General features: G+C 40.3%; 1 protein-coding gene across 6 annotated transcripts; it reads left to right on the forward strand.

Annotated features, from left to right (window-relative positions):
• Positions 1–2,015: 2,015 nt before the first annotated feature.
• Positions 2,016–24,667, forward strand: LOC112974460 (cell surface glycoprotein CD200 receptor 1-A-like). Of its 6 annotated transcripts, XM_026083433.1 has the most exons (14): positions 2,016–2,035; positions 2,743–2,833; positions 3,521–3,868; positions 5,015–5,146; positions 10,350–10,538; positions 10,664–10,817; positions 12,548–12,775; positions 13,950–14,276; positions 17,706–17,793; positions 18,819–19,127; positions 20,250–20,498; positions 21,372–21,473; positions 22,422–22,468; positions 23,705–24,667. In XM_026083433.1, exons 9-14 carry the CDS (start codon positions 17,727–17,729, stop codon positions 23,819–23,821), a joined length of 891 nt encoding a protein of 296 aa, XP_025939218.1. In that variant the 5' UTR covers positions 2,016–2,035; positions 2,743–2,833; positions 3,521–3,868; positions 5,015–5,146; positions 10,350–10,538; positions 10,664–10,817; positions 12,548–12,775; positions 13,950–14,276; positions 17,706–17,726; the 3' UTR covers positions 23,822–24,667. The 6 variants fall into 6 exon arrangements, with proteins under 6 accessions (XP_025939218.1, XP_025939217.1, XP_025939219.1 ...); XM_026083432.1 differs by lacking the exon at positions 2,016–2,035 and having other exon boundaries at positions 2,574–2,833; XM_026083434.1 differs by lacking the exon at positions 2,016–2,035 and having other exon boundaries at positions 2,574–2,833; positions 10,350–10,817.
• The last annotated feature ends 224 nt before the right edge of the window (positions 24,668–24,891 follow it).

Genomic DNA, 24,891 nt, shown 5'->3' on the forward strand with positions numbered 1-24,891 from the left:
GATAGCTTGGGCTTCATTGTGGTGGCTTCTCGATCTTAACTGGTTTGTAGACCAACACGTCCCAAAGGCCGACCTGCTGCATGCTTGGGGTGAAGGCAAGTATATAGGATAGGGTACAGCCAGGGCTATTGGAAGTCCAGAGGGTCTGGCACAATTTTATCTGGTTTTATCTGTTGATTTAATATAAACACATGCAGGGGTTGAAACCATCCTATTTTTTATTTTCCTGAGGAGGTTTGCTGAGCAGGAAATTTATAGAATATATGAGGACACTGAAAAATATACTGTCTGATCTTGTGATCTAAGTTTTTCCCAAACCTGTTATATCCCTGACTTGCAGACTTGTCATGAAAATGTTAACTCCTGTATTGAATCTGATAGATTTACTAATCCTAAAACATCTAAAGAGATTTCCCTTGCCTTAAAACAAACAGGCACACATTCAGATTTACTCAGCAAGTAGAACTTTGCTGTTTACTTTTTTTTTTTAAATTTTTCTTAAGATTAAAATAGTGGAATTTTTCTTTTTTAAACCTTGTCTAAAATAATGTGGTGGGAATAATAGAGGGTATTCCATTGCACTCTCAATATTTTCCTATTTTACTCAGTTCATCTGACTGTTGAGAAAGTAGATGCAACCTAAGATGCTGGCTGCAAGGTAGTCTGGGCCTTTCTCAAATAAAAAGGCCGTTCCCCATCCTATTTCTGAGGTGAACCCTCAGAGCCCATTCAGTCTTGGTTGCTCATGAATATGTACCCCCAGGTTCACCTGTGAAGGCAGGGCAACTGTGAATGCTCTCCACTGACTGCCTTGGTACTAAATGGACTTCGGAGAACATGTTACTTCTCCCAGAGGAGAGGTGATGGCTTTGGGATTGCTCTGAGATGTGAGAGAAAGTGGAAGGAGAAGAGAAAAATCTTGCTCTGCTCTCTGAATTGTGCATGCTTTGTGAATGGGTAATATTTGCTCAAGCCAGCATCTTTCACCGTCGTGATGCTTTCTTAAACTAAGGAAGTTTGGAAGGAAATCCAAAAGCTAATGGCCTTGTTGCACAGAGAATTTACACTTCCAGTAAACATGTCTGGACACTGAACTACCTTCTGCTAAAACCAGGAATTTTTATTGCTCTAATGAGTTACGGAGGCTGTGAAGTGAACTGGCAGCTCTGATTATTCCCCCTACATTAGCCACTGTACACATTTCAAAAAGCTGTTAAAAGTGCAACTCATACTTCCTGCCTGTGCTCTGGAACTCAAACCTATTCTGAATGCTTGAATTATTTTTTATTTTTTACTTAAGGTTATGATGGTGGAATTTTCTGAAAATTACTGGGTCATCTGACAGGGTAAACTGGACTGAGACAATAAAATCCCGTAGTCCTGGGTAACTGACCCATAACAGAAAGCTTGATGCAAAAAAAGTGTGTGTGAGGACCCTTTCTAAAAGCAGGCAATAAAGGGCTGAAAGAAAAGAATCAGTGAAGACATTCAGCTTTTTGCAAATACAGCCTGTGTGGGCATTTCTCTGTGGTGTAGAAAAGTGTAGATAAATACTTGCTTGTCATTTTCACACCCACCATTTTTCTGCCCTTTACTACAGACAGGAAGATCGTGTTATACCAAAATGAACCGATTCAACTAGGATCACAGGTACTAGGCAACATGAAACAGCCAGGAGTCCTGTCTTGGCTTTCTTCCATGTCTAAGGTGATACGAGAAGGGGGGGGGGGGGAAGCAAAACCAAATTAAAAAAACAAAGCTTTAGATTTTGAATACTTTTCTAACCTCAGAATCTTTCAAAGGATAATTTTTTAGAGAAAGAGCACTTACCCATTTAGTAAATGGAGGTCAAGAAAACTACCCTATTTTTTTCTCCTTCCCAGCAGTGGGGAAACTCTGCTTAAGTGTCTGGCACTTAAAGAATTTTCTAAAAGGATAGCTATGCTCTTCTAGGGAAAAGGAAAGCCTATGTTCTGAGGTAAAGAAAGAAATTCTCCTGCCTCTTAACACTAGTCTGAAACAGGAGGATGTTGTGGTAAGCATTATTTATTTTTTTTCTTCAAAATTTCTCTATTTTTTGTGTCTGATGCCCACATCAAAATTTTCCTACTCGGAGTACAAATACAATAACATATAAGTAATAAGAATTGAAATGTGTTTTCATCAATGAAAAGAGAATAGTCAGTACTGTAGTTCTGTACATTCATTATAAGTCCGGAGACTGTTTGCTGGGAGCCTGTCTCTTCCTGCCTATGCTAGCAAAATAATTTGATGCAGATGCAGTTATGAAGGACTTTGGGCAACTTTTAGAAATTATTGGCTGATGTTAAAATCACTGTAGACTGGAGCAATAATTATGTGACTCTGACCTAATTCTAACTTTCAGCTGTTTTAGTTAGTCTCCTCAGAGCCTGAATAGACCTGTTGCCTGTAGAGATAGTATGTGTGGGAAGGTGTTCTGGTTTGTGGTATCTGTCATCTTGAGTGGGTTTTTTTGGTCGTTTTTAAAGCAGATATGCGCTTTACTGTCTCTTTGTGCTAGTTAAATGCAGAGTGGTTGCTTTACATTATTTCCAAGCTCATTGCTTCAGAGGGAGGTCTTTGCACTTTTGATTGCAGTAAGTGCTAAGACAGGCTTGCAGTACCGAGCTATGTGATACTAGCTCTCTTCTGTACCATAAGAAGAAAGCACCAATAACTGCCTGTGACTTCTTACTTTTTTTTTTTTTTTTTTAAATGCAGATGACTATGATCCCAGGGTTCCTGACTAGAGCTAGAGGAAGCAGCCCCATTCTGGTTTTCCAAATGATGGTGCTGGCAATGCTGTTATCAGGTAAGGAGGAGCCCTGCAAAGGAAAAGCATGCTGCTGGCATTTTTTAATCCTATATAGGAGTTACTTGGTTTGGCTGAGAGATGCTGTCTGTGTTGTGGGAAAGAAAGAATATTTATTGCAATCTGCTTCCAGTGGGGCATGCTGTGCAGGATGTTTTTTTCATCTTTTTGTTTCATCCACTGCTGAATTTTGCTCAGGGAGCCGTAAGGTGAAATCTGATCCCAAAAGAAGCAATATTTAGAGCTAAGCAATAATTTTATATTATCTTCCCCTGGAACAGTTCAACATTTGACAAAAGCAAAAAATTTCAGGTTAAAGAGAAACAAACAAGAAAAGAAAATCAAATGTCCCTCTCCCCAATGTCTTTTTTTTTTTCTTGAAGAAAGGATGTTTTTTCATCTTCCATTTTTGTGAAAATACCAATTTCTGCAGAGAATACTCTATTAGCTCAATGCCTTTGCTGCAAGACCTGGGATAGGATATAATGATTTTTCTCCTCAAACATTAGGAAAAAAATGTTATTTTCACTGTGGTACCTGTTATCCTGGGCTCTGTGTATGTACCTGGAGCATAAGACAGTCCCTGCTTTCAGTGTCCATAAACAAATGGAAAAGTATGGTGAGGGGAGGGGGAGATGGCCTGGCACAAAGGTCAGTTCAGTTAATGTCTGCTCTTTTAAATCACAGAATATGGTATACCAGAAATAATTTATGCATCTGGCATGAAATATGTGGAAGAAGGGGGGACCCTGACTTTGAATTGCACCATGAGGCATCGACAGGATCAGTCTTCACAGCTGGAGGCCCACTGGTATAAAAAAGCGAGGAACCAAAATGATGAGATGGGGTTTGGAAAAGAGCTGGAATGCCTGCAACTATCGCACAGCTCAGACCCCAGCACCAGCGTTGTGTCATTTCTGCTCCTCAAAATCCAGAGCGTCAACCAATCCGACAGTGGCCGATACCAGTGCAGGGCCAAAATAGTGAATGATCCCCTAACAGCTATGGGCCACTTTATTAGAGTGAATGTAACAGGTAAGCTTTGTATGTCTACGGTCTTTCTTGCAGAGATAGCTGTGAAAGTGCATGGTTGTCTCTGAAGTGAAATTTCTGCATGATTAAAAACTGTGTTCATGAAGGTGTATCCTCTTCTCCTAGGGTGTGAAACCAAAAATGGTTGTTGCCACACTGTGACAGAGGAATAAGTTTCATACTCCTCTGTCTCTTCATCTATGCATGCTGAGATGTGACATGTGAAAAATGTTGGGGTTTGTTTTAGATTGGCTGTGGATCTCTCCGAGCTAATGGGGAATATTTTCTCCTGTGATTCCAACTCTTAGTACTGTTGCCAGTACTGAAAGGAACTGGGTGGAAAAAGCCATATGGGGGAATGTGCACTAGTCTCTATCTCTCAGGCTAGACACAAGTCTACCCTGGTTCACTTAGCAGCTATTCTTGATTTTTACCCACAGCTAACTTCACAGGTGGTAAAGTTATGTTCTCTGAAATGGAGATCTGTATATTTTCTTAAATGGAGACCTCTGTGTATGCAAATATTCTATCACCCCTCAAACACCTTGCAATATTTGTAGACCTCAGAGAGGACTGGTGCTTAGAGGGAATAGGGCTCTTGATGTGGCAGCCAGCATGGTGAATTATTTTGTTTTTATGGAGGTGAATTTGTTTTCCTGTTTCATTACTTAAGTTAGAAAAATAATGTGCAGAAAGACTGGAAGGGCTGAAACCCATAGTGCCCATGTGCAATCATTTCTGCAGAGTTCATAAATGGTGATATGGTATGGTGTCCTCTGGTCTTATCAAATGACTCCAATTTCAAATCTCCAGCAGGAGGGAATATCTCTTCATCTTAACTAGCCAAGGTTCTCCACCAGTGATGGTGGCGGTGAACTAACACAGCTTCGTGGGTTTATTCTGGGCTATTTTGATCAAGGGCAGCTGGTAGCAACCAACTCATTTTCCTTCCAAGCTATTCTCCCAGCTTTGTTAAGATGTGGGGATTATATTCAACTTCTGCCTCCTTCAATTTTTGTCCAGCATATTTTGTCTAAGAAAATTAATTAAATGCGTTCTCTTTAGTCACCTTTGAGATATTAAGGTTTAGGGTAAGGAAAGGTACAGTTCTGCAGACTTTTATTTGCATGTTGATCACTGTCATATCAGGTACGAGCATTGTCAGTACCACAGAGAGGACAGAGGGCAATTTTCAATCAAACAAAGCTCTGAGTGTGGATTCTCAGCTGAAGATGATGTGGGCAGTGCTCATGGTATTCTGGATAATTGTATATGTCAAAGGTAAGAAGACATGCATAGATCTTTTCCTAAGATAAAGCCTATAATTTGTTTCCTACAAAATCGCATGTCATACAAATGATTTCTGGCAGAACCCTGATATTTAATGATCTCTTCTTCCACACTGTAATCATTCCATTGAGGTGGGTGGGCTAGAGCTCCCTAGGCAGGAAGGTAGAATGGTCCCAACTAACTAGCAGGAGGGTTGTTTTTGAGAGATTTTGCAGAAGGTGCAGCTGAGCTGGATTCAGGCCAACATCCACAGAAGCCACCTGTCATAGTGTCCAGTTCTTGGTCATGCCAAAGCAGAATGCACTGAATGAGCACATAACTGTTGTTTTGTGGACTTCAGATGATGCCTGTGTGGCCTTTTGGCAATATGTGGTTGGGTGCTAATGTGACATAAGGTAGCCTGCAAATTAGATACTGACCCTCAGCTCAGGCAGTTGATTTAGACAGGTGATAGTCTTTCTTATTGGCCAGATGACCCTTCAATACATCATCTGAGAAGCAGTCTTGCATTAGTCACTTTTTGGATAAGCCTGTGTTTTATTAATTTGGATTAGTACATTTTGCTCCCTAACAGCCTTAGGGCTTTTCTATTGTTTTGTTGTGTGTGTGTGTGTGTTTTCCCGCTGCCCCCCCCCCCCCCCAAGGACTTGGGCCAGGAAGACTCAGTTTGTGATGTCTGAGCTGCTTCCCTTAACAACAAGATAACATTCCTGAGATGCTGTAAGAACAACTTCATCTTATTGTACATGATGAAGGCCTGGGATTCACATCGTGTTTCATGGCACTCTTCAAGGAAAATGCTCAGGGACTTTTTTCTGGACTTCCTGTGTATCAGTTCATTAGGGTTTTTCCCTTTGCCTGTTAACCCCATCTATATCCTACAGACAGAAGGATTCTTTCTTCATGTCTTTTCTAGTCCTAGAATTGAAATCGTCTTGCATCTCATATCAGTTCTTACATGTCTTGCCTTCATTCACACAACAGATTTCTCAGTGTTATGCTCTTTGAAATGAAGAGATGGTTTCTTTGCAACTGTACTTTCTGGGCCCTGCCTCCCATGCAGGGAGGCTTTTCCTTTCTGCTACAATTTGCTATGCAAAGAAAGATTTTCTCTAGCGCTTCTCTCCTGTGTTCTTCTCTCTTCTGAAATGTTTTCTGACATCTTTCTGTTCTATTCTCTGTGCTCTTTAAGTTGTACTGAGAAAGCTTGAGGGCCTTATTCAATCCTAAGCAATATGAGGAAGACTTCTGCCATATGAGGTAGACTTGTGCAAAACGGGTTTGGCAGCTTTTCTCATTTTCAGATGGATTCCAGTTGTCCTTGTCTTTACCAGATCATTTGGAAAATTCAAAAAGTAAGCTCCTCTAACAAGCTTCCAAGACATAATAAATTCTCAGGTTAGGCCCAGAGCTGTGTTTCTGTGTGCGTAAAGAGATGGATAGAGGATCATGTTTCCTTTTTAAAACTTCAGTTCAAGTCACTCTCTGAGGTGGATTTAAATATTGTCCATGTGTAGACTGCGAGCTCTTTAGAGCAGGGAGCACCCCTCTTTCTCTTTGGAAGACCCATTTTATACCATGCAGGTTAGAACAGAGAGTGCACAGGAAGCAGAAATGAAGTCATTTTCAAACTAAATGGTCTACAAACAGAAACCAAAAATACACATATTATTTTACTCTAATTGTGGGATGTTTTTAAAGGCTGTTTTATTTTGCCTACAGTCTTTTGAACAATGTTCCCTTCTGCAAATATTTAGGTAAATTTGCCTTTTGTGTAAGGGATAGATTCTTAGGTCTTAAACTTTGCTACCAAATGACAATGGAAAGGTGGTTACATCTGTATCTGTCGGTATGTTTGGGAATTCTTTCCGCTGTTACTGAAATTTCTGATAAGCACTTCTGATCTATGTCATGTTTTCATACTTGGGCATTTACATTTTGAATGTAAAAGTTGATAAGCATCTTCTCAATAAATAAGTCAAATGATTATTTATCTCCTTATCACTTTGCCAGGTATCTGATTGTTTATCAGCTCTGAAGGGCTACACTTATGTTTTGTGAGCCTTTTCATCAAAGGTAGCCTGATACTGGATTCTTGTTGAAATAAATTAGTGTGTTACATCTGACAGAACCAGGCGCTTAAAGGGCACCCTTGATGTTGAGAACCAGCAACAAGCAGTACAGATATATCGCTAGCTGTGAGGGGACAGGAAGAGCGTTGTATGATCCTGTGTTTTGGGCTCCACTGAGTCGATCCAGACTGCAGATATTTTTAGCCCTATCCTTCAGCAGGCAGCATGCTATACAATTACACAGCGACATGATGCTTCTCCTGCCGGTTGGTGTAGCTATGTTTCCACCTCCTGGCAAATATAAGGAACAACTGAAAAGAGACTAATGAGCATTATGTTTTGATTTTTGCAGTGCATGAGAAGTAGAAATTTTAAAGATGCACTTCTTAAGCTTAGGGAGATTTTTAACTCTTCAAATTTCTGTTTTCTATGCTATTTATAAGACATATACTTTTACAAACAAATCGCTTTGTAACTACTGTGAAAGTGAGTGGTTGAAGTGAGAAGAGTCTTAAATACAAGGTGCTTGCAGCAAGATTACAAGTAATATTATATATTGAGGGAGGGACCATGAGTCCATTTCCAAGATAAGTGGGAAGGGATGTGAATACGTCAGTGAAGCTGCAGTTGGTATGACTTCTCAGTCTCTAAAATATCTGTATGTTCTGCCTATTATGGACAACAGTTGTTATGGATGTACATACTGTTATGGAGAACAAACAGTCAAGACTGTAGGTGTTCTGTCAGGTAAGTGCCCTTCAGCACTAAAAAAGTTTTAATTTTCCCAGATCGAAACTCTTGTCAAATCAGGACAGTATCTCCCTCTCTTTGACCACAGTGCAGCCCTACAGGATTGGGTTTTCTTTGAGTAGCTGATCAGAAACCTACAGTGCCCTTTTCCCTTTTTCCCTTGTCAGGTCAATGCCATCTGCCCATTTCATGGGAAAGACACCAAAGGTCCTTTCACTAGACATCTCAGAAGTGCCCTGAGTGGAGAGAAAGAGTCAAGTCAATTTTGAGTAGATAGTGAAATACCTCTAAAGAAATATAGAACGCTAGTCTAAAATTTCCAATTGAAAATGTTTTTTCAGTGGAAAACTGATTCTCAGGGTAGCTGTCCAAGTGTGCATTCAGCTAGGGTCCCTTATGGGCATAATCAGATTGCTGTTCCTTGTGCCCACATTAAATGGATTAAAGCTAGCTTTTATAAGTCCACACGTGCTGCTGCCATATCTCCAGTTTAGTAGTGCACATATGTAGGCTTAGTTGAGTAAAAGCGCTGAACTCCAAAATATTGAATCTGGACTTTGAATGATATTTTTTCTCCATTGTTCAATTGCAGTGACTCCCATGTAAACTGCAGTCAGGGTCCACAACTTGCTGCCTTTTACATAAAATGTTCCCTCATTCAGGAAAGGATTTTTGGAAGCCTTCATAGTTCAAAGGTGCCTCCAGTATGTCCCTTTGAATGCATTTTTGAATCCCTTTAGCTTGAGGCTATTTATCAATGCAGCAGTGGAAAAACTAGCCCTGATGATAAAATGTGCAGAAACAGTGTGCTGCCCAGAGCTGGCATGATAGTGACTTTGCAAATGGCCCAGGAACTTTTTTTGCTGCATAGGAGATCTCTGAGGTACATGGCTGTTGGTCCTCCAAGCAAGGATCCAAGGAGGAAAAGAGGTGAGGAAAACTGGTGAGGCAGCACTGCTGGCACCATTTGGATCTCCCATCTTCATTTTGATGCTAACCCCTGGCCTTCCAGCAGCTCTGCAAGACTTGACTCTTCTTATTACCGACCCTGCACCCTCTCAGCATGTCCCAGCAAAGCGGATATGCCTCTTACTATTTTTGTAGCTACTTTTGTGACTGTATTTTAGCTCCACTTCACCACAGTGGTTTAAAAATGTAGGGCTATTTATCTTTGCAGTGCGACTAAAGAGCTGGTCAGATGGATGTTGCTGCAGCAGCAGGAAAAGGTACAGTGAGGAGAGCAGGAAGCATGGGGGGACCATAGGGCTGTAGCTACTTGACTTGGGGCCCCAGGGCTGGAGGGACCCCCACACCCAAGGAAGAAGGGTGGCGCTAAGCTGGGGCCACCCTTTGGGGCTGAGACCCTGCTGAGATTTGGCCTAATGGCTGCCTGCCGGTGTGGGGAAGATCAGCACTAAGGGACTGCTGCGCCCAGCTGCGCAAGCTGGAGTCCTTGGGAGATGCACCCCTGGCAGCAGTTCTACTGAAAAGGATCTACTTTAATAACAAATTCATATGGGAAATGGTATTTTATCAGTCACACAACTTCAGAAGCTGAGCATTCTTAGGTACTTTGTCAGTCAAATACAACAGCTCTAAAAGTGTGTATGCATGTTTGTGAGTCTACAAATATATGTATATTATATATGTATACATGTATATGTACACTCACACATGCATTTTTTTTTTTTTTTAAATACATATATATAGCAATATGCTCTCCCACCCTGGAGTGTGCATTGCTCTGCAGCCCTATCTCTGGGAGCTACTCCTATGGACTGTATTATAAGCCACTATGGGAAGATGAGAAAGCAGAGAACTTTTACCACCAGTACGCAGAATCCCATGACAGCATCAACATTAGCGGGAGACTGACTTGACTTCATGTCATATTTCCACCTGCAGATCGCTGGGCTGAAAAAAGGGCAGCTGGTTTAGGCAATAAAAACTTAAATAAAGACATCCCTATAGGACTGGGCTTAACCTGGCCACTCTCCACTTTTGCATGATACTTGCTTGCATTGAGCATAAAACTGCCAGAAGTGCTGCTAACCAGCTGCAGCACAGAAAAGAAATGGGGCAAGCAGTTTGACTGGAAGCCGCTGTGAAGAATTTTTCTAAAGCCTGTAAGTGACACAGTGCTAGAGGTGTTAAGCTGGCTCATAAAACAGTTAGTTTATGACAGTAAAGAAACCTGCATAGTGGAGGAAGAAGCAGATAAAGCAGAAGCATCCCCTTTGGTTTAGTACACTGCATGAAAAGATTGAAAGCACTGATAAAGGTCATACTTACACTGGTGTGATGACTTTAGTTTGCATTTGAGAGCTAGAGTGTTTAACTTTTTCCAGTATAGATATGTGTTTCTATTTCAGGCATGTTTTGTTGTACCACTTGTTTGTTCCACTCTGTGTAAAAAGCACAGAAACAAAAACCACAAAAAGAAACCTACTGAACCTTCTCCTTTATCAGATGACAACAGTATGGATTTGGTATTTGGAAATACTGATCTAGCTGCTTCATAAATCCAGAAGAGGAGACAAGATTTCCCCTTGAAAATTAAGGTGTGCAAAAATCCATGCCTCCTGTATGTGAGGAGTCCAAAGAGGACCATGCATTTGGCTCCTTGAGGCTGGAGTAGCTGACTCCTGGCTGAGTTTCTGTGGGGGGTTCCTGGGACTTTTTGCAGGATGCTCACAGCTCTTCATGGCAAAAGAAAGCTGTTGCCTTCAGAGAAGAGCTTCCCTGAGGTGAAGCAGAAGGAGGAGAAGCAGTAAATAGCTAAAGGAGAGAAGCCTGGTAGGCCTGTGACTCCACCCCTGATTGGCACTGCCTAAGCCAAGGTGAGTGATGCTACATGTAAATTTGGCTGAAGATGCATGTTTGTGAGTCTACAAATATATGTATATTATATATGTGTACATATATATAACATATAATGAAGGAGCACCTGGAGTTTCACTTCTGCTACACATCAGTTCTGCTCTTATTCCTGTTCTTTTTAAAGTGGGGGTTATTTGAGATTTGTGGGTACTTAATATGCAGCTCAGTTCAGAATGTATGGTACAACTGGGTCATGTTTGGCTGTGGAGTGGGAGACCAATACCCAGAAGAACCTCAGGCTGAAAGATGGGAAGGAAACTTTCATCCAGGAAGTCTGAGATTTATGCCAACTCTTATGGAAGCCTCTTGGGAGTTAAGCATCCCCCTAGAAACCCTTTTTTCCCCTGTTCATTGTTAAATATCTGCATGGGAGACTTCTTGGGGGTTGGATTATCTGCAGTTCTGAAAGCAGTAATTGTGCATTGGTACACAGGTTCTTCCTGGGAAAATCAGAAACAAGGTGTAGTAAGTCCACAAGAGGCAGGAATTACAGTAGCTGATATCATGGTCATCTCTGTTATAGGTAAAATTGGTTACTATAGTACTGAAGTCAAGAGTGAGAGATCCCTGAGGAATAGGTTAATGACCTACAAGCTGTAAGGGGATTCTATAGGGCCAGAAGTAGAAGTTGCTGAGCACTGTCATGCTGGTCCAGTGACTGTGTAATTAGTGGAGAAATTAGCTGGAATTAAAAAAAAGAAATCTTTTTTTTCTTGGTCTCTGGAAATGGCAATATAATTGCCTCTGGACCTTTTGAAGTGTCAGGACTTAAAGGCTTCATTATCAGCAGTGCTTTGCACCAGTGTGTTTGCTGACATCAGTGGGAACCACACATGGTTTGTATCTGGGAAAATCAGGCTGGTAGATACATGGACTGTTTTTCTTTTCTTTTCTTTTCTTTTCTTTTCTTTTCTTTTCTTTTCTTTTCTTTTCTTTTCTTTTCTTTTCTTTTCTTTTCTTTTCTTTTCCCCATCACAAAGCAAAATGTAAAGCAAACACACTCTCTCCCTTTCTAAGAGGAAGAGAACAGGCCTAACAGAGGGTGTTGTCAGAGCAATTTTCCTAATCTCGTTCATCCTTTGCTCCTACTTTTCATTCCCAACACTGGGTAACAGTGCTTTCTGAAGAGGCTGGCTACAGGGCAGCTACAGATGCAAGGTGCACAGCATAGCTCACATAATAGCTTCATGGGATTGAGGTATTTTCTGGATGGGCTGGTGTTAAGAAGGGAAATGTTTCTGACAGGAGAGGAGATGCCCACCTCCTTTCTTGCATTACAGCTACTAAAGAATAAAAAGCCAGACAAAGCAGTCACCCACTGTATGTCCTGTTTTTTTTTTTTTTTCTCCGGGGAAAAAATGCTTTGTAATAATGTTAATATTAGTTTTATTCTAAACATTACTATGAATGAATTCATCATGAGTGTGTTTTCAGGGCTCGATATCTTTCAGTGAATGAAAATACCAGAAGGCTAGGTTCATCTGGCCCAGTATCTTTTTTGCAGTGGCACACAGCAGATGGTTAAGGAAGACTACAAGCATACTTTGAAATCTCCCTCTTCCATGATGTAACTTTTCAGTTGCTGAGATTTAGCAGCTTGGGGAATATTTATCTGCTGGTCCTTTTGATATGGTTGATCTTCCTTCTAGGGCATTCATAGTCTTCTCATATTTTGCAACTTCATTTCCAGCTGAGGGACTTCAAGAATGCTCAGAAGTGGATCATTGCTCAGGAGTGACTGGGGACAACGTTCAAGCAGTGTCTGTTCCCTGAGTAGAGACTACAGGCTGCTCTGAGACCTGGCACAAAACTCTCGGAAAGTAGTGAATAGGCTGCCCAATATTCAGGCTAGGGCCTGGCCCCTGAGATGCACAGGAAATGCAGACCTACAGGCACAACCGCTGCTACATTTCCTCAGGTAACTGGTACAGCTCAGACATCTAGCAGCACATGTTCCAATTTTGAGGAAAAATGGGAGAACTTCTGAGATTGCCATTAAAACTGCTCCAGTTATTTATTGCAAACAAGTTATCACTAGCTAACCCTAACTTCCTGAGTTGCTCAGGCTTGAAAGGGCAGCTAAAAGTAGAAGCTTGACCTGAGGATATTGTAAATGTGACCTTCCCGGTGTCTCTTGCTTCAGAAAAGGTGCTGGCTGACTGCAGGCTTCATAGTTGGTTGTTGTGTGGTTGCCAAGTAATCGGCGTATTCAGAAGTTCATTGACTCCGGAGCTGACAGCCAGCTTTGTGTAGGGTACAAGGACTCACACCTGGAGAAATCATGCTAAATTACAGAGGAGTGGGGTTTGAGAAGAGAGGTCTAGGTGGTGAGGAGGAAACATTTAATACATCGTAGTGGGTGATGCACCTTCTCACTAGGTAGGCAGATGCTGCTGTGTGAAAGTTCTGGCTGCACTAAAAGTGTGATTTGGGATTTTAAATAATGTAGCCTTGCTTTGGGTACTCCTTACTGTTACCTTATACTTGTGTGAGAGGTGGGAGAGTTGACACAGCTGTGTACAACTGCTTCTTCTTGTCACCCCTTGCCACCCTCCCCTGGCCAAAGACACCAGATGTTTTAGAGAACAGACCTTCTCAAGTATGATCTTTCCTTACCCTTTAAAGCCTGTTTTCATTGAAAAGCAGGGCTATATTTTCCTGAGTTAAGCATGGGAATGGCTATGTAACATGTGGGATATTTTTTAAAATACTGTGGTAATGAGTGATGCTCTGATTGATACTTGTTTCTTTATAATCTGCACCCTTTCCTCCTTCAGATTATTTAAAAAATATTTTCATTATGTCGGACTTGCTTTTATTTAACCAATTTTAAGTAGCTGCTCTGGGTAGCACTGGGCTTGTAGCTTGCATTTGGTGTGTAATAGCAGGCAACCTAAAGTTGTGGTTTGTTCTTCATGTCGGAAAGCAGTTTGTTTCCCTAGTTTTAACTGTGTCACATCCTCCTGAGGGTAGTGTACAAGCAGATGTTTTATTTTTGCTGAGTTGATTCAGAGGGGCACAGCTTCTCTCATTCAGGGGCAAGAGGCTATGTCTGTCTCTGAGACTAATCAGCAGTGTGTTTAAAATCTCAGGAGCTTCGATGAAAAAAGCATTGTGAACTGTACAGCTGAAGACAAGGAATATCTGGGACTGATGGTCCTGAACTGAGATTGTTCTCACTTTTGTGGAACTGTCTGGGCCTGTCGTGAGGAGGCAAGCTCCAGGTTTATCTGGCCAGTTCTCCAGCGCGCAGGTGCCTTGTAAGCTGCCACCAGAACCACCGTCACTGCTGGAGCCAACTTGTGCACAGACATCCCCTTCTTGTCCCCAGAAGTGGGATACCACAAGCATGGAGCCCGTTGGCACTGCTGCTGTTCGTCTTCAGTGACCAGAGGACTCTTCTGCAGGCTGACAGCTGGGTAACTTTTCTCCAACTTTAGTATTCACTGGGATGATACCAAACATGAGTGGTGGCATCCTCCAGCTGGAACGCTGAGGCTAACGGAAGAGAGGCACACACATTGCGTGGCCTTCTGCCAGCCTCTGCTGTCAAGGCTGACTTAAAATTTTAATTTGTTTTAATGTAGTTACTGAGGCATTTTAATTCCATCAAAGGAAATAGCACAAGACAATCTACAAATATTCACTTGCTGCTTTTAAATGAATTTGATTCAGCTGCATTAGGTTTCTCCTTTTCAGGTTTTACTTTGAGATTTACTTCTTGCTTACAGGCATAAGTATTCAAGGACTGTGAACCTCAAAAAATCACAATCTAAATTCTGTTTTTCGTACATGAATATTTAAACAGTATATCCTCTGTTCTTTCTGTAATGCCCCATTTTTAATCATTAATGCCTGTACTTTTGAGCAAATAACCACATATACATATATATGTTTTATATGCATTTTAAAAATGGGTATTTCTTTGGGACAAATTACAATATCACAATATTCTGTATATGAATACGTATAGCTCCAGCAAAATTGGTGAATATTGAATTTGTTGTTAAACATTGTGGAGGGTTCTTTTTCTTTTCTTTTTAGAGGGACTGAAAAACTATTTGCAAATTGGGTCAAATTCAGTACATGATTTTGACTAAAAAGCATTTTTTTGGTAAAATAAAATCAAATTCTCAATTTTTTGACTAAAAGCAACTTTTGTCATGCTTAATTTATCCATATTAAAAAAAAAAACTTTAAATGGTATTGAATAACATGAAGCAAAACAAAATATTTCACTTGTGGCAAATAGGTGAATGGTAAATGAAATTTGGGAGGTTTGTAATATAGGAGTTACATTACATTTTTGCAGGTTAGTAGACTACTGATCAGTGTAGTTGCACTGGCATTATTTTTAGGTTGAAATGAAAGCTTTTCATCCAGATATGTCAGAGTTCTGTTAGAATTTCGCAGAAAACCTGTCAGGTTGTTGTCTGAATGTGCATGCATACTGCAGTGTGTTTAAGAAAAAAATATTTCCTCTTGCATTCAGATCACAAATGTGGCAGTGTTTGATTTTTCTGTGACACAAATATGACAGTGATCTGTTTGGTTTTTTTCTGTGCACCAGGCATCCTCACTCGATATATTTTAAAATGGAATTTTAATGCTACATTATTGAAGCCTGTAACTTTTACATCAGTTGATATCAGCTGAGGATCTGGGTTTCTGTGTGCACAGAGAGGCTTAAACTGTGACCACCTTTCTTCCCCTCCTCCCAGCACATTTTGAGAAGCATACTTGTACTTTAAAAATAAGTGTGAACAGCACCTGATCAAAATAGCATAGAAGGAAAGTCCTGTTGCAACACGTATGACATTTCTGAATCAACCATTGCATGAAGATATTTGTTGGTCTGGTGTGTACTGGATTTTGACTTGAGAATGAAAACAACTGTTGAAATATCAGTATTTTCCATAGGATGGAAACACCATTTTTCAGTCATCTCTGGTTGCAGGTGACTGATTCAGAAAGTAGAATATTGAAGAGACATAAATGAATGCATAAAGGAAAGAATGAAAAAAGGCCAACAAGAAGAGAATTTTTGGGAATGCAGAGATGAGTGATGGAAAATGAGATGGCTTTATGGGCAAGTTAGAGAGAGTCACAAGAAAAAAGTGCAGGTAAATGGGGTGAAGATGGTTGGAGAAAGGATCCCAATGAGTCTCCCAAGCTCAACCTGTAGTATAAAATGGTAGTTTCCAGAGAACAACAACAGCAAAGAAAACCACCTCTAACCTTGTCTGACAGGACTTAACTTCTCTGGGTAGTAAGCTAGAGCTCTGGATTGTCTGCCAAACAGGCAGGATGCCACAGGGAGAGGGTCAGAAGAGATGATGTAATCAGGAATAGGATGGAATACTGCTTGAACCTCTAAAGCCAGGTTGAAGAAAAGAGAGCAAATATTTGGGGATAAAAGTTACAGAAGGCTAGTGACATTGAACCACTGTGGTTGTCTCAGTGTTTTGTGGCACATCAACCTGCTCTTCATTTGAAACTCTTACCAGGATTCTTTCCAGCTTTTACAGTGGTGTCACTTGTGTGCTTGAGCAGCATGTCTGTGCGACACTGGAATGAAATGGAAAGTTCCTTGTACTCTTCAACATGTGTTGATTTGCTTCAAAACAAAGAACATGCAGTTCACACAAACACAGGTCCCCTTTTTGTTGTTAATGACTGATTCATGACAGCAACATCAGAAAATAAGATATAGTTACTCTTGTGTCCTCTGAGGCCTCTTGGTTGGGGATGCAGCAGTGCATCAGTAGTGAATCTTCTGGTTGTGACAGAATCAACACGAGTTGCAGTAGGTGCTTGTCCAAAATCAGCTGCAGCCTTGAGACCTGAGCAAAGTCACTGGGATTTTGGCTGTGTGAATACACATGTATGTTGTTTACACAGTATAATGCAAAACTGCCTTGCCAGACTGAGGTCATTTATGTATGATATCTGACAGCAGAAAAGTTTTGGTGATGTTCTTACCCAAATCCATGTTCAAGCAACAACTGAAAGAGCTTTCGTCAAAATTCTCCCCTAAGAACCATATATATTTYGACTGGAAAGCTTTTGGAAAACATGCAGCTGTGTTTTTTTGTTTTTTTTTTATGGACCTGAAAACAATGGGTTTGAATGAAAGCAACCATCTCAGTCTTACCAATGAATAGCCGCCCATTTGCTAACAATTGATACAAAATAGTTTGTTAAAAAAATTATATAGTTGTGAAATAGCATGAGTTACTAAATGCCTTTTCAGAACATTGTGTCCAGAAAACAGGAAATAAACTTACATGGTTTTGATCACTTACAATAATCTTATTGTCCTTTTTGTTTTACTACAGAAGTGGAGTCACCCTTTGGGAAATTAAAAGCATGGCAAGCGTTAGGAATCACTTCTTTGAGTTGCTCCCTTAAAACAGCTGTTGAAGACTAGATCATGAACTTTCTTATACATGCTGTTGCCTTTATTTTTCAGAAAGAGTTGTAAAGCATGCATGTGCTCTCTAGCAAAACCTTCTTTTCATTCTCTGTGGATAAGCCTATAAAGGTGTAGCAGGTCTCTAGTTAATCTTTGCGCTAACTAGCTGGGCGTGAATGGTGAACAGCTAGAGATGACTGGAAAATGATGCCAGAGATCCTGGATTTCTAAAATGTGTTTGTAAACAGTAGCCTTTATTTTCACAACCCTTTCTGTTTTACTTTCTTCAGCATAAGAATGATACTTGACCTGGAGTCTTTTTTAGAATTTCTGTTTTCAAAGGAAACAAAGATTTTGCTTTGGGTTCTCTTTGAAGGAACTTGCACAACAGTTTGTGATTCCATGTCATTTTCTTTGCCTTCACTTTCTGCAGTGCTAATGCCTCCTGCTAAAGATGGCTCAGATCCGGGCAGTTCTGTCTGCACTCCTTTTCTTGTTAATCAACCTGGTTCAAAGGCCAGGTAAGTGAGAAAGATCGCAAACTACATGCACTACTGCTTGATGCTCTGTATTCCCAACTCACTAGTACACTGAAACTTCACAGTTCACCAGGGAAATTTTGTTTATTTTTTAATGTGTACACAAAGAGTGATGTCACCTCTGCAGACAAAATAATCCTTCAGCCTCCCAGAGTGGCACAGGACGAGATATCTGATAGGAATCTATCACAGATCACCTGAAGATCCATTTCCTCTTCAACTGAGAAAACAGCATAAGAGCTATTATTTCTGGCAGAAGAAGGATCTGTGTATGTCCCTTACATGAACTACTGCGCCAAGTGATCCTGGGTTTTAAACTCCTTACAGGCTCTGTCACTACTGCTGCTACTACTTATGCTATAACCAAGGCACCTAATTCAATAACATGCTATTTCTTTTATGTGGTTTTCTTTCCCTCAAGGGTGAGTCTTGCCCTCCTTATCACTTTTTCAAAGCCCGTATGAAAGTGAAAAAAATCTGTGGACTAAAAAAAGATGGAGGAATTTAATTCACCAGCATCATCACATACCTGCATGGAGTGCACAGCAGATAGGTGCCATCTCCACTGCACTCCCAGTCCTCAAAGAGAGTGACAGCAGGAAGCTGGACCTGGAAATTGGATGCTACTTATATGCATCTGCACATAGCTCTGTGTCCCCCAAGGCTGCCAGTCCAAAGGAAAAGTTTTTAAATGGCAAAAATGTCAGGCTCCAATTCACAATGCCAGTTGAAACAATAGTCAAAGCATGGTACAATTACAAGCCTTGGACCTGCAGTATCATTAGTCTTCCAAGGAACACAGGGACCATGATATCTGCTTGAAGTATGCCGGAGTCTCAGCCAGCTTTTAAACCATATAATATAAATACACAAAGGAAGGTACAGAATCTGCTCAGGGTTTCAGTGGAATAATGAAGTAGAGATTTTTAATGAACAAAGTCAAGAGTCTCCTATGCTTTGATGATGGCTGTAGCATCATTTTTATTTTCTCTTTTCTTCTTTTGTAGCTTATAACATAGTGAATGTGGAGGCTGGTCATGAGGCTGTATTGAGTTGCCCTTACCTCTTCAAAGTGCCTTTGCTAATGGCGACGTGGAAGATGAAATCCAGCACTTACTGCTTGTTGGCCTATAGATATGATAACAATGAAACAAGAAAGTTAAACTGCAGTGAGAGGATGACATGGAAATATTCACCTGATAGTGACCCTGCTCTTCGTATTTACCCTGTGAACCTTGGTGATGAGGGAAATTACACCTGTGAAATTGTCAGCAGTGAGGGGAATTTTCTTTTTCTCTCTTCTCTGACTGTGATAGGTAAGACATACCTTGTGCCTTTTTTTGTGCAGAGATAAAAATGATCTGATTTGGTGTTAAAAGACCAAATCCATTTTAGATACATGCTGAAATTGCACATAAAGAAGTAGAAGACTTCCTCAGTGAAGAGATGATACCTTAAGCTGATTTAATCTGACTGGCTATTTGGGAACAGGGATGAGGAGATATGCAATAGGGCTGGGCTGTTATTATGGGGAAATACTCTGTTTTTTGCAATTTTATTTAAGTTTCTTCCAAGTCATGAACCAGGGAGGTTTTAAGGTGCACCAAATACAACAGTCTAGAGTAGTTTCTGAGGTAGTTCTTTGGGCATAACAGAGGTTTTGAACGTTACATGAATGTACGTGTGACTAGGAGTATGCACTCCTATGTGTTAATGCAAACAGAAGATAGCAAATAAATATTGCTACTGTAAGCTGAGCAAGAGGGTGCTCAACCAAAATTCATAACAAGGTCAATGTGTGTTTTGTCTGAGTAAGGGTTAAATAAGAAGGAAGCAAGAGTTGCAGGACATTATCTGGAAACATTTCACTCTTCAAGAAATACTGAAAGCTGTCTATAAGATTGCATAACTAAAATAAAAATGAAAACAGTCCATTTTCAAGCTAGGCAGGAACAAAAGAGTATTAGGAAACATAATCAATACATCAAATTATCTTTTTCAGAATCAGTTAAATTATCTCTGGGTTTCCATAAGTTTCAAGAAACATTTTACCTAGGAATGGATTTTATGTTCTGGTCATGTTAGTTAAATTTTAGTGATACTTTCTTCAGTATGTGCCCTGCTGTATTAGTAACTCGTAATTTAAAACAGCCCTATTCCTCATCCCATCTTCCGATTCTGCTGTAATCTTTCATAAAACATGAGCGAATGAGACTTTTAAGTGCAGCTAGCAATTTTTGGAGATACTAATCTTGGATTCTTTGATGTATTTTTTTCTCCCTAAGGATGGCTGGTGCTAATATTCCAGATTACTTTAAAATATCTTGAATTGCAGATGTAAACTAAAAAATACCACCTATTTTTCAGTTTCTTGATTGGAGGGATCATACTGAACTGGAAATAATGATCGTGTTTTTTTTCTTTTTCTTCTTCTATAGTCCCTCCTACAGTGACTTTGAGCTCCAACAGGAGTGGGGTGGCTGTTTGTCAAGCCTCAGCAGGAAAGCCAGCTGCAGAAATCTCCTGGATGCCTGCAAATAACCACAGCACTGAGAAAGAAGTTCATCATCCCAATGGAACAGTAACCAGAGCAAGCTGCATAGACTGGGACAGCAGCATGCATCCCACCGTGACCTGCCTTATTACCCATCCAGCTACAAACAAGACTCTGTCCCTCAATCTGTCATGTAAATATCATTTTTCTGTAATTACTCTTCATCATGATCTTGTGATTCTTTGTACTTCTCTATGCAGCTGTTCCTACTGACTGCCAGGGCTTCATAGATTGTTTATGGGGATGAAATACCAAAATCCTAGTGCACATTGATAGAGAAATTAATAATTTTGAGTTAGTCCTTTGAAACCCAAAGTTCCTAGCATTGTATAGGGAAGCTGCCAGTGCTTGCTTCCTTCTACTCTAGTTTTGTTTTTATAAGAGTTCCTCATTCTGTTTCAATGTCCTTTTAAATCGCTGGTGACAGAAAAGTTGCTTTCAGTAGCCACTCTGATGCAGTTCACTAATTTTAGGTGTGAACTTTGAACCACGGGAGTTGAATTTTGTCCCAGCTCCCCACAAGATTAAGGCCTCAAGAAAACTTCCTTGGAGAATGGCTGTTTGTGACTCTCAAGGGATCTTTTCCAGGGTGGTAAAGGGTAAAATTCAACTTCTCAGCTGCCTGTGCTGGACCTGATATAAGTTCTACCAGTGGGATTTATGAAGCAGAGGCATGAAGGACAGAAGTCAACATAGCCCAGTCATTTATGACAGCATTTTGAAGGGAAAAATGGTCAGATTGGTTGATTCATTCGAACAAAGAGAGACCATGTAGGCACATGGGGTCAAGCACAAAAGCTTGTTTGTGCATATGAATGACTGGGTGTGTGGGGCAGCTTCCTATTGCTGACTGGGATCTGGACTTCTCACCTGTGTCTCAGAGATCCTTTGAGCTATGGGGGTAGAGGTTTAGTTTTCTTCTCTTGCCGAGGTAGGAAGTAACATCATATAGTCAGAGGATGTTGACATCTAGCTCTGTAACTAGCTTTCTTTTCTAATCTCTCAGATGTTTCCCTCAAGCTTCGCTATCTCCTGATAGGAGGATCTGCAAGTATTGCTGCTGTCACTGGTGCTGGTGTGATTTTATGCTTGGTTTTCAGGTGCAAGGGTAAGTCAGCTGGAGAACAGTCAGTACCTCAGATGAGCCTGAAATGTTTTACAGTCCCATCACTATGTGCAGGAACAAGGACATATACTTTATTGCTGACAGAATTGTTTGGGAGGCAAGTGGGGGCTTAAAATGGAGACAGGAAGAAGAAGAAGGCCTGAAAGGGAGAGTGTTTTAAGGAGAGAAGGAGATGAAAAACTGGAAGAAGGCAACTTAGGGGTGGGTGAACTGTAAATGGAGGGAACCTGCAGAGAATCAGAGTGCCTAATTTACTCCCCTCTGTTGCCTTAGTTCTGCTCTAGTTATTGCCTGTCTGGGCTTCCTCCTCTGTGTACATCTTTCAGATTATTCCCCCCACTAGGCATGTTACATTGAAAATATTTCATGAATCAGGTACAAAGGAATGGGGGCAAAAGAGAGTTGGCAAGAAGGGACTATGAGGGGAGGTGTGCACTAGAAGAGCAGAGAAGGCAGGGTGAGGAAAACGGAACGGCAGGAAAGGAAAACAGGACAGTTACTATCAGTGGTGGCAGCACTGACCAGTGCTTCCAGTTCTTTGGTGGGAGCCTGTCATTGCCACAGAGTGAAGTGCAGTTTGGGCCAGACAAGGAGAGGAGAAAAAGAAGTGTTCAGCTCAAATGGGTTGCTTGGCTCATCATGTCACCTCAGAATTGAGAAAAAGTATACCTAAAAAAAGAAGACTCTGTTGATTCAATCCTGTCTCGTAAGGTGATTAAAAGTTTTACTGAAGAGGAAAATAAAACAATAGCACTGGCAAGAACATATTCTAAACCGTGACATAAAAAGTGAGAGCTAAACCAATACTTGGAACTGTATTTAGAAGAAAGTCTTTCAACAGCAGAGGGCAGCTAGGTGAGAACTATAGACAGAACAGCTGTGCACCTTACCCAGTCAAACCATTTTGAATTTCCAACATCCTACTTTCAGCTTCCAGGTTACGTAAATCGGCACTTGAGCCAGCAGCACCATTTGCAGTAAGTGGGCTTTTTTGTGTTTACTTCACTAATACATGTAATTCCATTGCAACATGTGTCTGCTCTCACAAAACTCCCTTTTATCTCTGGCTGTGCTTGGATGGGTTAATAAGGAACAGTACATCTGGGAGGGTGTCTGCTACTTGCACAACCCTATCTTCGTGTACATTCACAGTATCTCACTAATTGCTTAAGCACTAGAGGAAGAATGGAATAGAGCTTTTCCTGCCTAAGAATACTATAAGTTACATTTACAATGCCAGTGTTTAAGCTGAATTTTAGCTCTCCCCAAAGTTAATGCATTCAGAATTTTGTGTTATGGAGTAACCCTAGCTCTGACCTTTTGTTTAAGAATGTGTATTGTCCTTCATGATAGGAATCTGCACGGTTAAAGATATGATGAAAATGGGTAGGCATTTATAATAAGGGAAAAGGGTGCATTTCCTTATGCTGTATTAGGCATAAACAGCTGTAAAACTTTTTTTTTAAGTTGTAGTTTGAACACTCAGAAAACAGCAGTGCTAAATTTGCCACTGCAAGTGTTACTTCCTCTCTAATTCCAATGTGTCCTGATACATATTTAATAGCATGATAATATTCTGCTCCTTCCTCAGGGCTTCTGCCTCATTTAATGCACACTGAAAGAACAATTATTTCGTATTTTGTTTTCTGTTCACAGTTAAATTCATGGCCATGTGCCTTGTTTATTGCAAGCTAGTCAAACAGTGCTCTGAAGTTAGAATGATTAATTTCCTGATATGCTGTTCTATGGCACTCAGCACAATTTGACTGACAGGAGTGGGAGTTGCAGAGACAAAAGTCAAAAGTTTCTGGTAATTTTAGGTGTCTAAATTGAAATGTGTATGGCTTGCATGTTTTTTTCAGCGAAGTTAGCATTGTTTGTTAAGATTTATTTTGAGGAAAATACTGACATTTCAAAATTTGTTTTCAGTCATATTAAGAAAAAGAGATTCCAGAGACTGCCCTGTTTAAGCATTGTGAAGGCAGTTACTGTATCTTTCTGCTGGCTCAGGTTTCACCTTCTATGACCTACCTCTTTGCTAATGGAGCTTAGAGAAATAAATTCACAATTCCTTTGCAATCCGGTTCCTTTGCAAATCTGGTTGCCTACTGGATTTCTTCCAAATTTGTTTTTTGTTTAGACTCTATATGTATGAAGTTTCAACAAAATTCTACAAGGTAATATAATGGTATACATTTTTCTTTATATTGCAGACTAAGAACTTCAGGTCAACACCACAGCATGAGGAACCATGTGCAGTCGAGCTTTCTGTTGTATCAGAGTGTGTCTACCAGAATCACAATCCAAGGATTATGTGTATGGACTCTTAACAGTGGAGGCACAAGCAGTCTAATATCAGTTCAGCTACTAATGATAGTCAATTACCTGAATTTGTACTTGAACTAACAAATCTCAGACCTCAGTGCACAGCAGGCCTGCAGGACACCCAGCTCCTCCAAAAGCCTTTGTCTTTCCTGACTTGAAGACAGCTGGGGAGAGCAACCTGTTTTAGTAATTTATTTCTCTTTTTCTCTAAATATCAATACAGCTCTTGAAACATTTGAAAGTTTTAAAGACTGAGTTGGAGAAATGCACATCTGAATATTGTGGAAAAAATAGTCTTTCCTCAAATCAATTATTAGCATACTTTTGTGCCAAAAAACCAGACTGATGGTGAAAACGTAGCACTTTTTTCCACTTTAGTAACTGGGTTCCCTTTGCAATTTTGTGGTGGAAACCAGGAAGTGACATAGGGGACACCAAAACAAAGAAGGCCAAGGAGCCCCATCCAGCATAAATGTAGAAATAAAAGAGGTTTTCTGTGTGGATAGTTACATGCAGCAGATGACAATTTGGTATTTGTCATCACTATTTACTTTTCTTTTATATATTTCTTTTTCAATTATGCTCTGTTTGCATTGATAATAGCAGAAACAAAGCCGCTTTTAATTTGTACTTGCTATGGAAATGAGAAATAGCAACAGGCAATTTTCTAAGATTCATTTTGAAGTCAGCATCTAAATATGCAAATATTTATCTGAAATTATTTCTGGGGCTATTTGGGCATATGTTTATTGACCAGTTTCTTAGACGTTGAGATCACAGCATGGTTTTACAGAGAGCAGTAGTGCTGAATTGTGAAAAATACTTGTAGTGTGCTTATTTATTAAAAAAACAAGAAAACCAAAGCTATTTATTTCTTCTCATCCCCACCTCCTGAGCTGAAAAAAACACAGACTGGATGTTAATTTCAGTTTCATATTAGTTGGTCAAACCTTCCAGAAACCTAATGCAGCACTAAGTATACTCAAATGTTTGCTTTGAATGGTCTTTGCCTATGTGTAGCTGGAGGAAATAGGATACAGAGAAGGCAGAGTTACTGAATGCCGCCTTTGCTTCA

Source organism: Apteryx rowi, unplaced genomic scaffold, assembly GCF_003343035.1.
Source record: "Apteryx rowi isolate R43461 unplaced genomic scaffold, aptRow1 scaffold_60, whole genome shotgun sequence".
NCBI classification, from domain to species: domain Eukaryota; kingdom Metazoa; phylum Chordata; class Aves; order Apterygiformes; family Apterygidae; genus Apteryx; species Apteryx rowi.

Excerpts from the sequence above, each read along its gene's own strand:
- LOC112974460 (XM_026083433.1), top strand. The coding sequence starts at position 17,727 with ATGGCTCAGATCCGGGCAGTTCTGTCTGCACTCCTTTTCTTGTTAATC. Across the intron at positions 17,794-18,818 it reads CAACCTGGTTCAAAGGCCAG|CTTATAACATAGTGAATGTG; the intron begins GTAAGTGAGAAA and ends CTTCTTTTGTAG. Across the intron at positions 20,499-21,371 it reads TCTGTCCCTCAATCTGTCAT|ATGTTTCCCTCAAGCTTCGC; the intron begins GTAAATATCATT and ends CTAATCTCTCAG.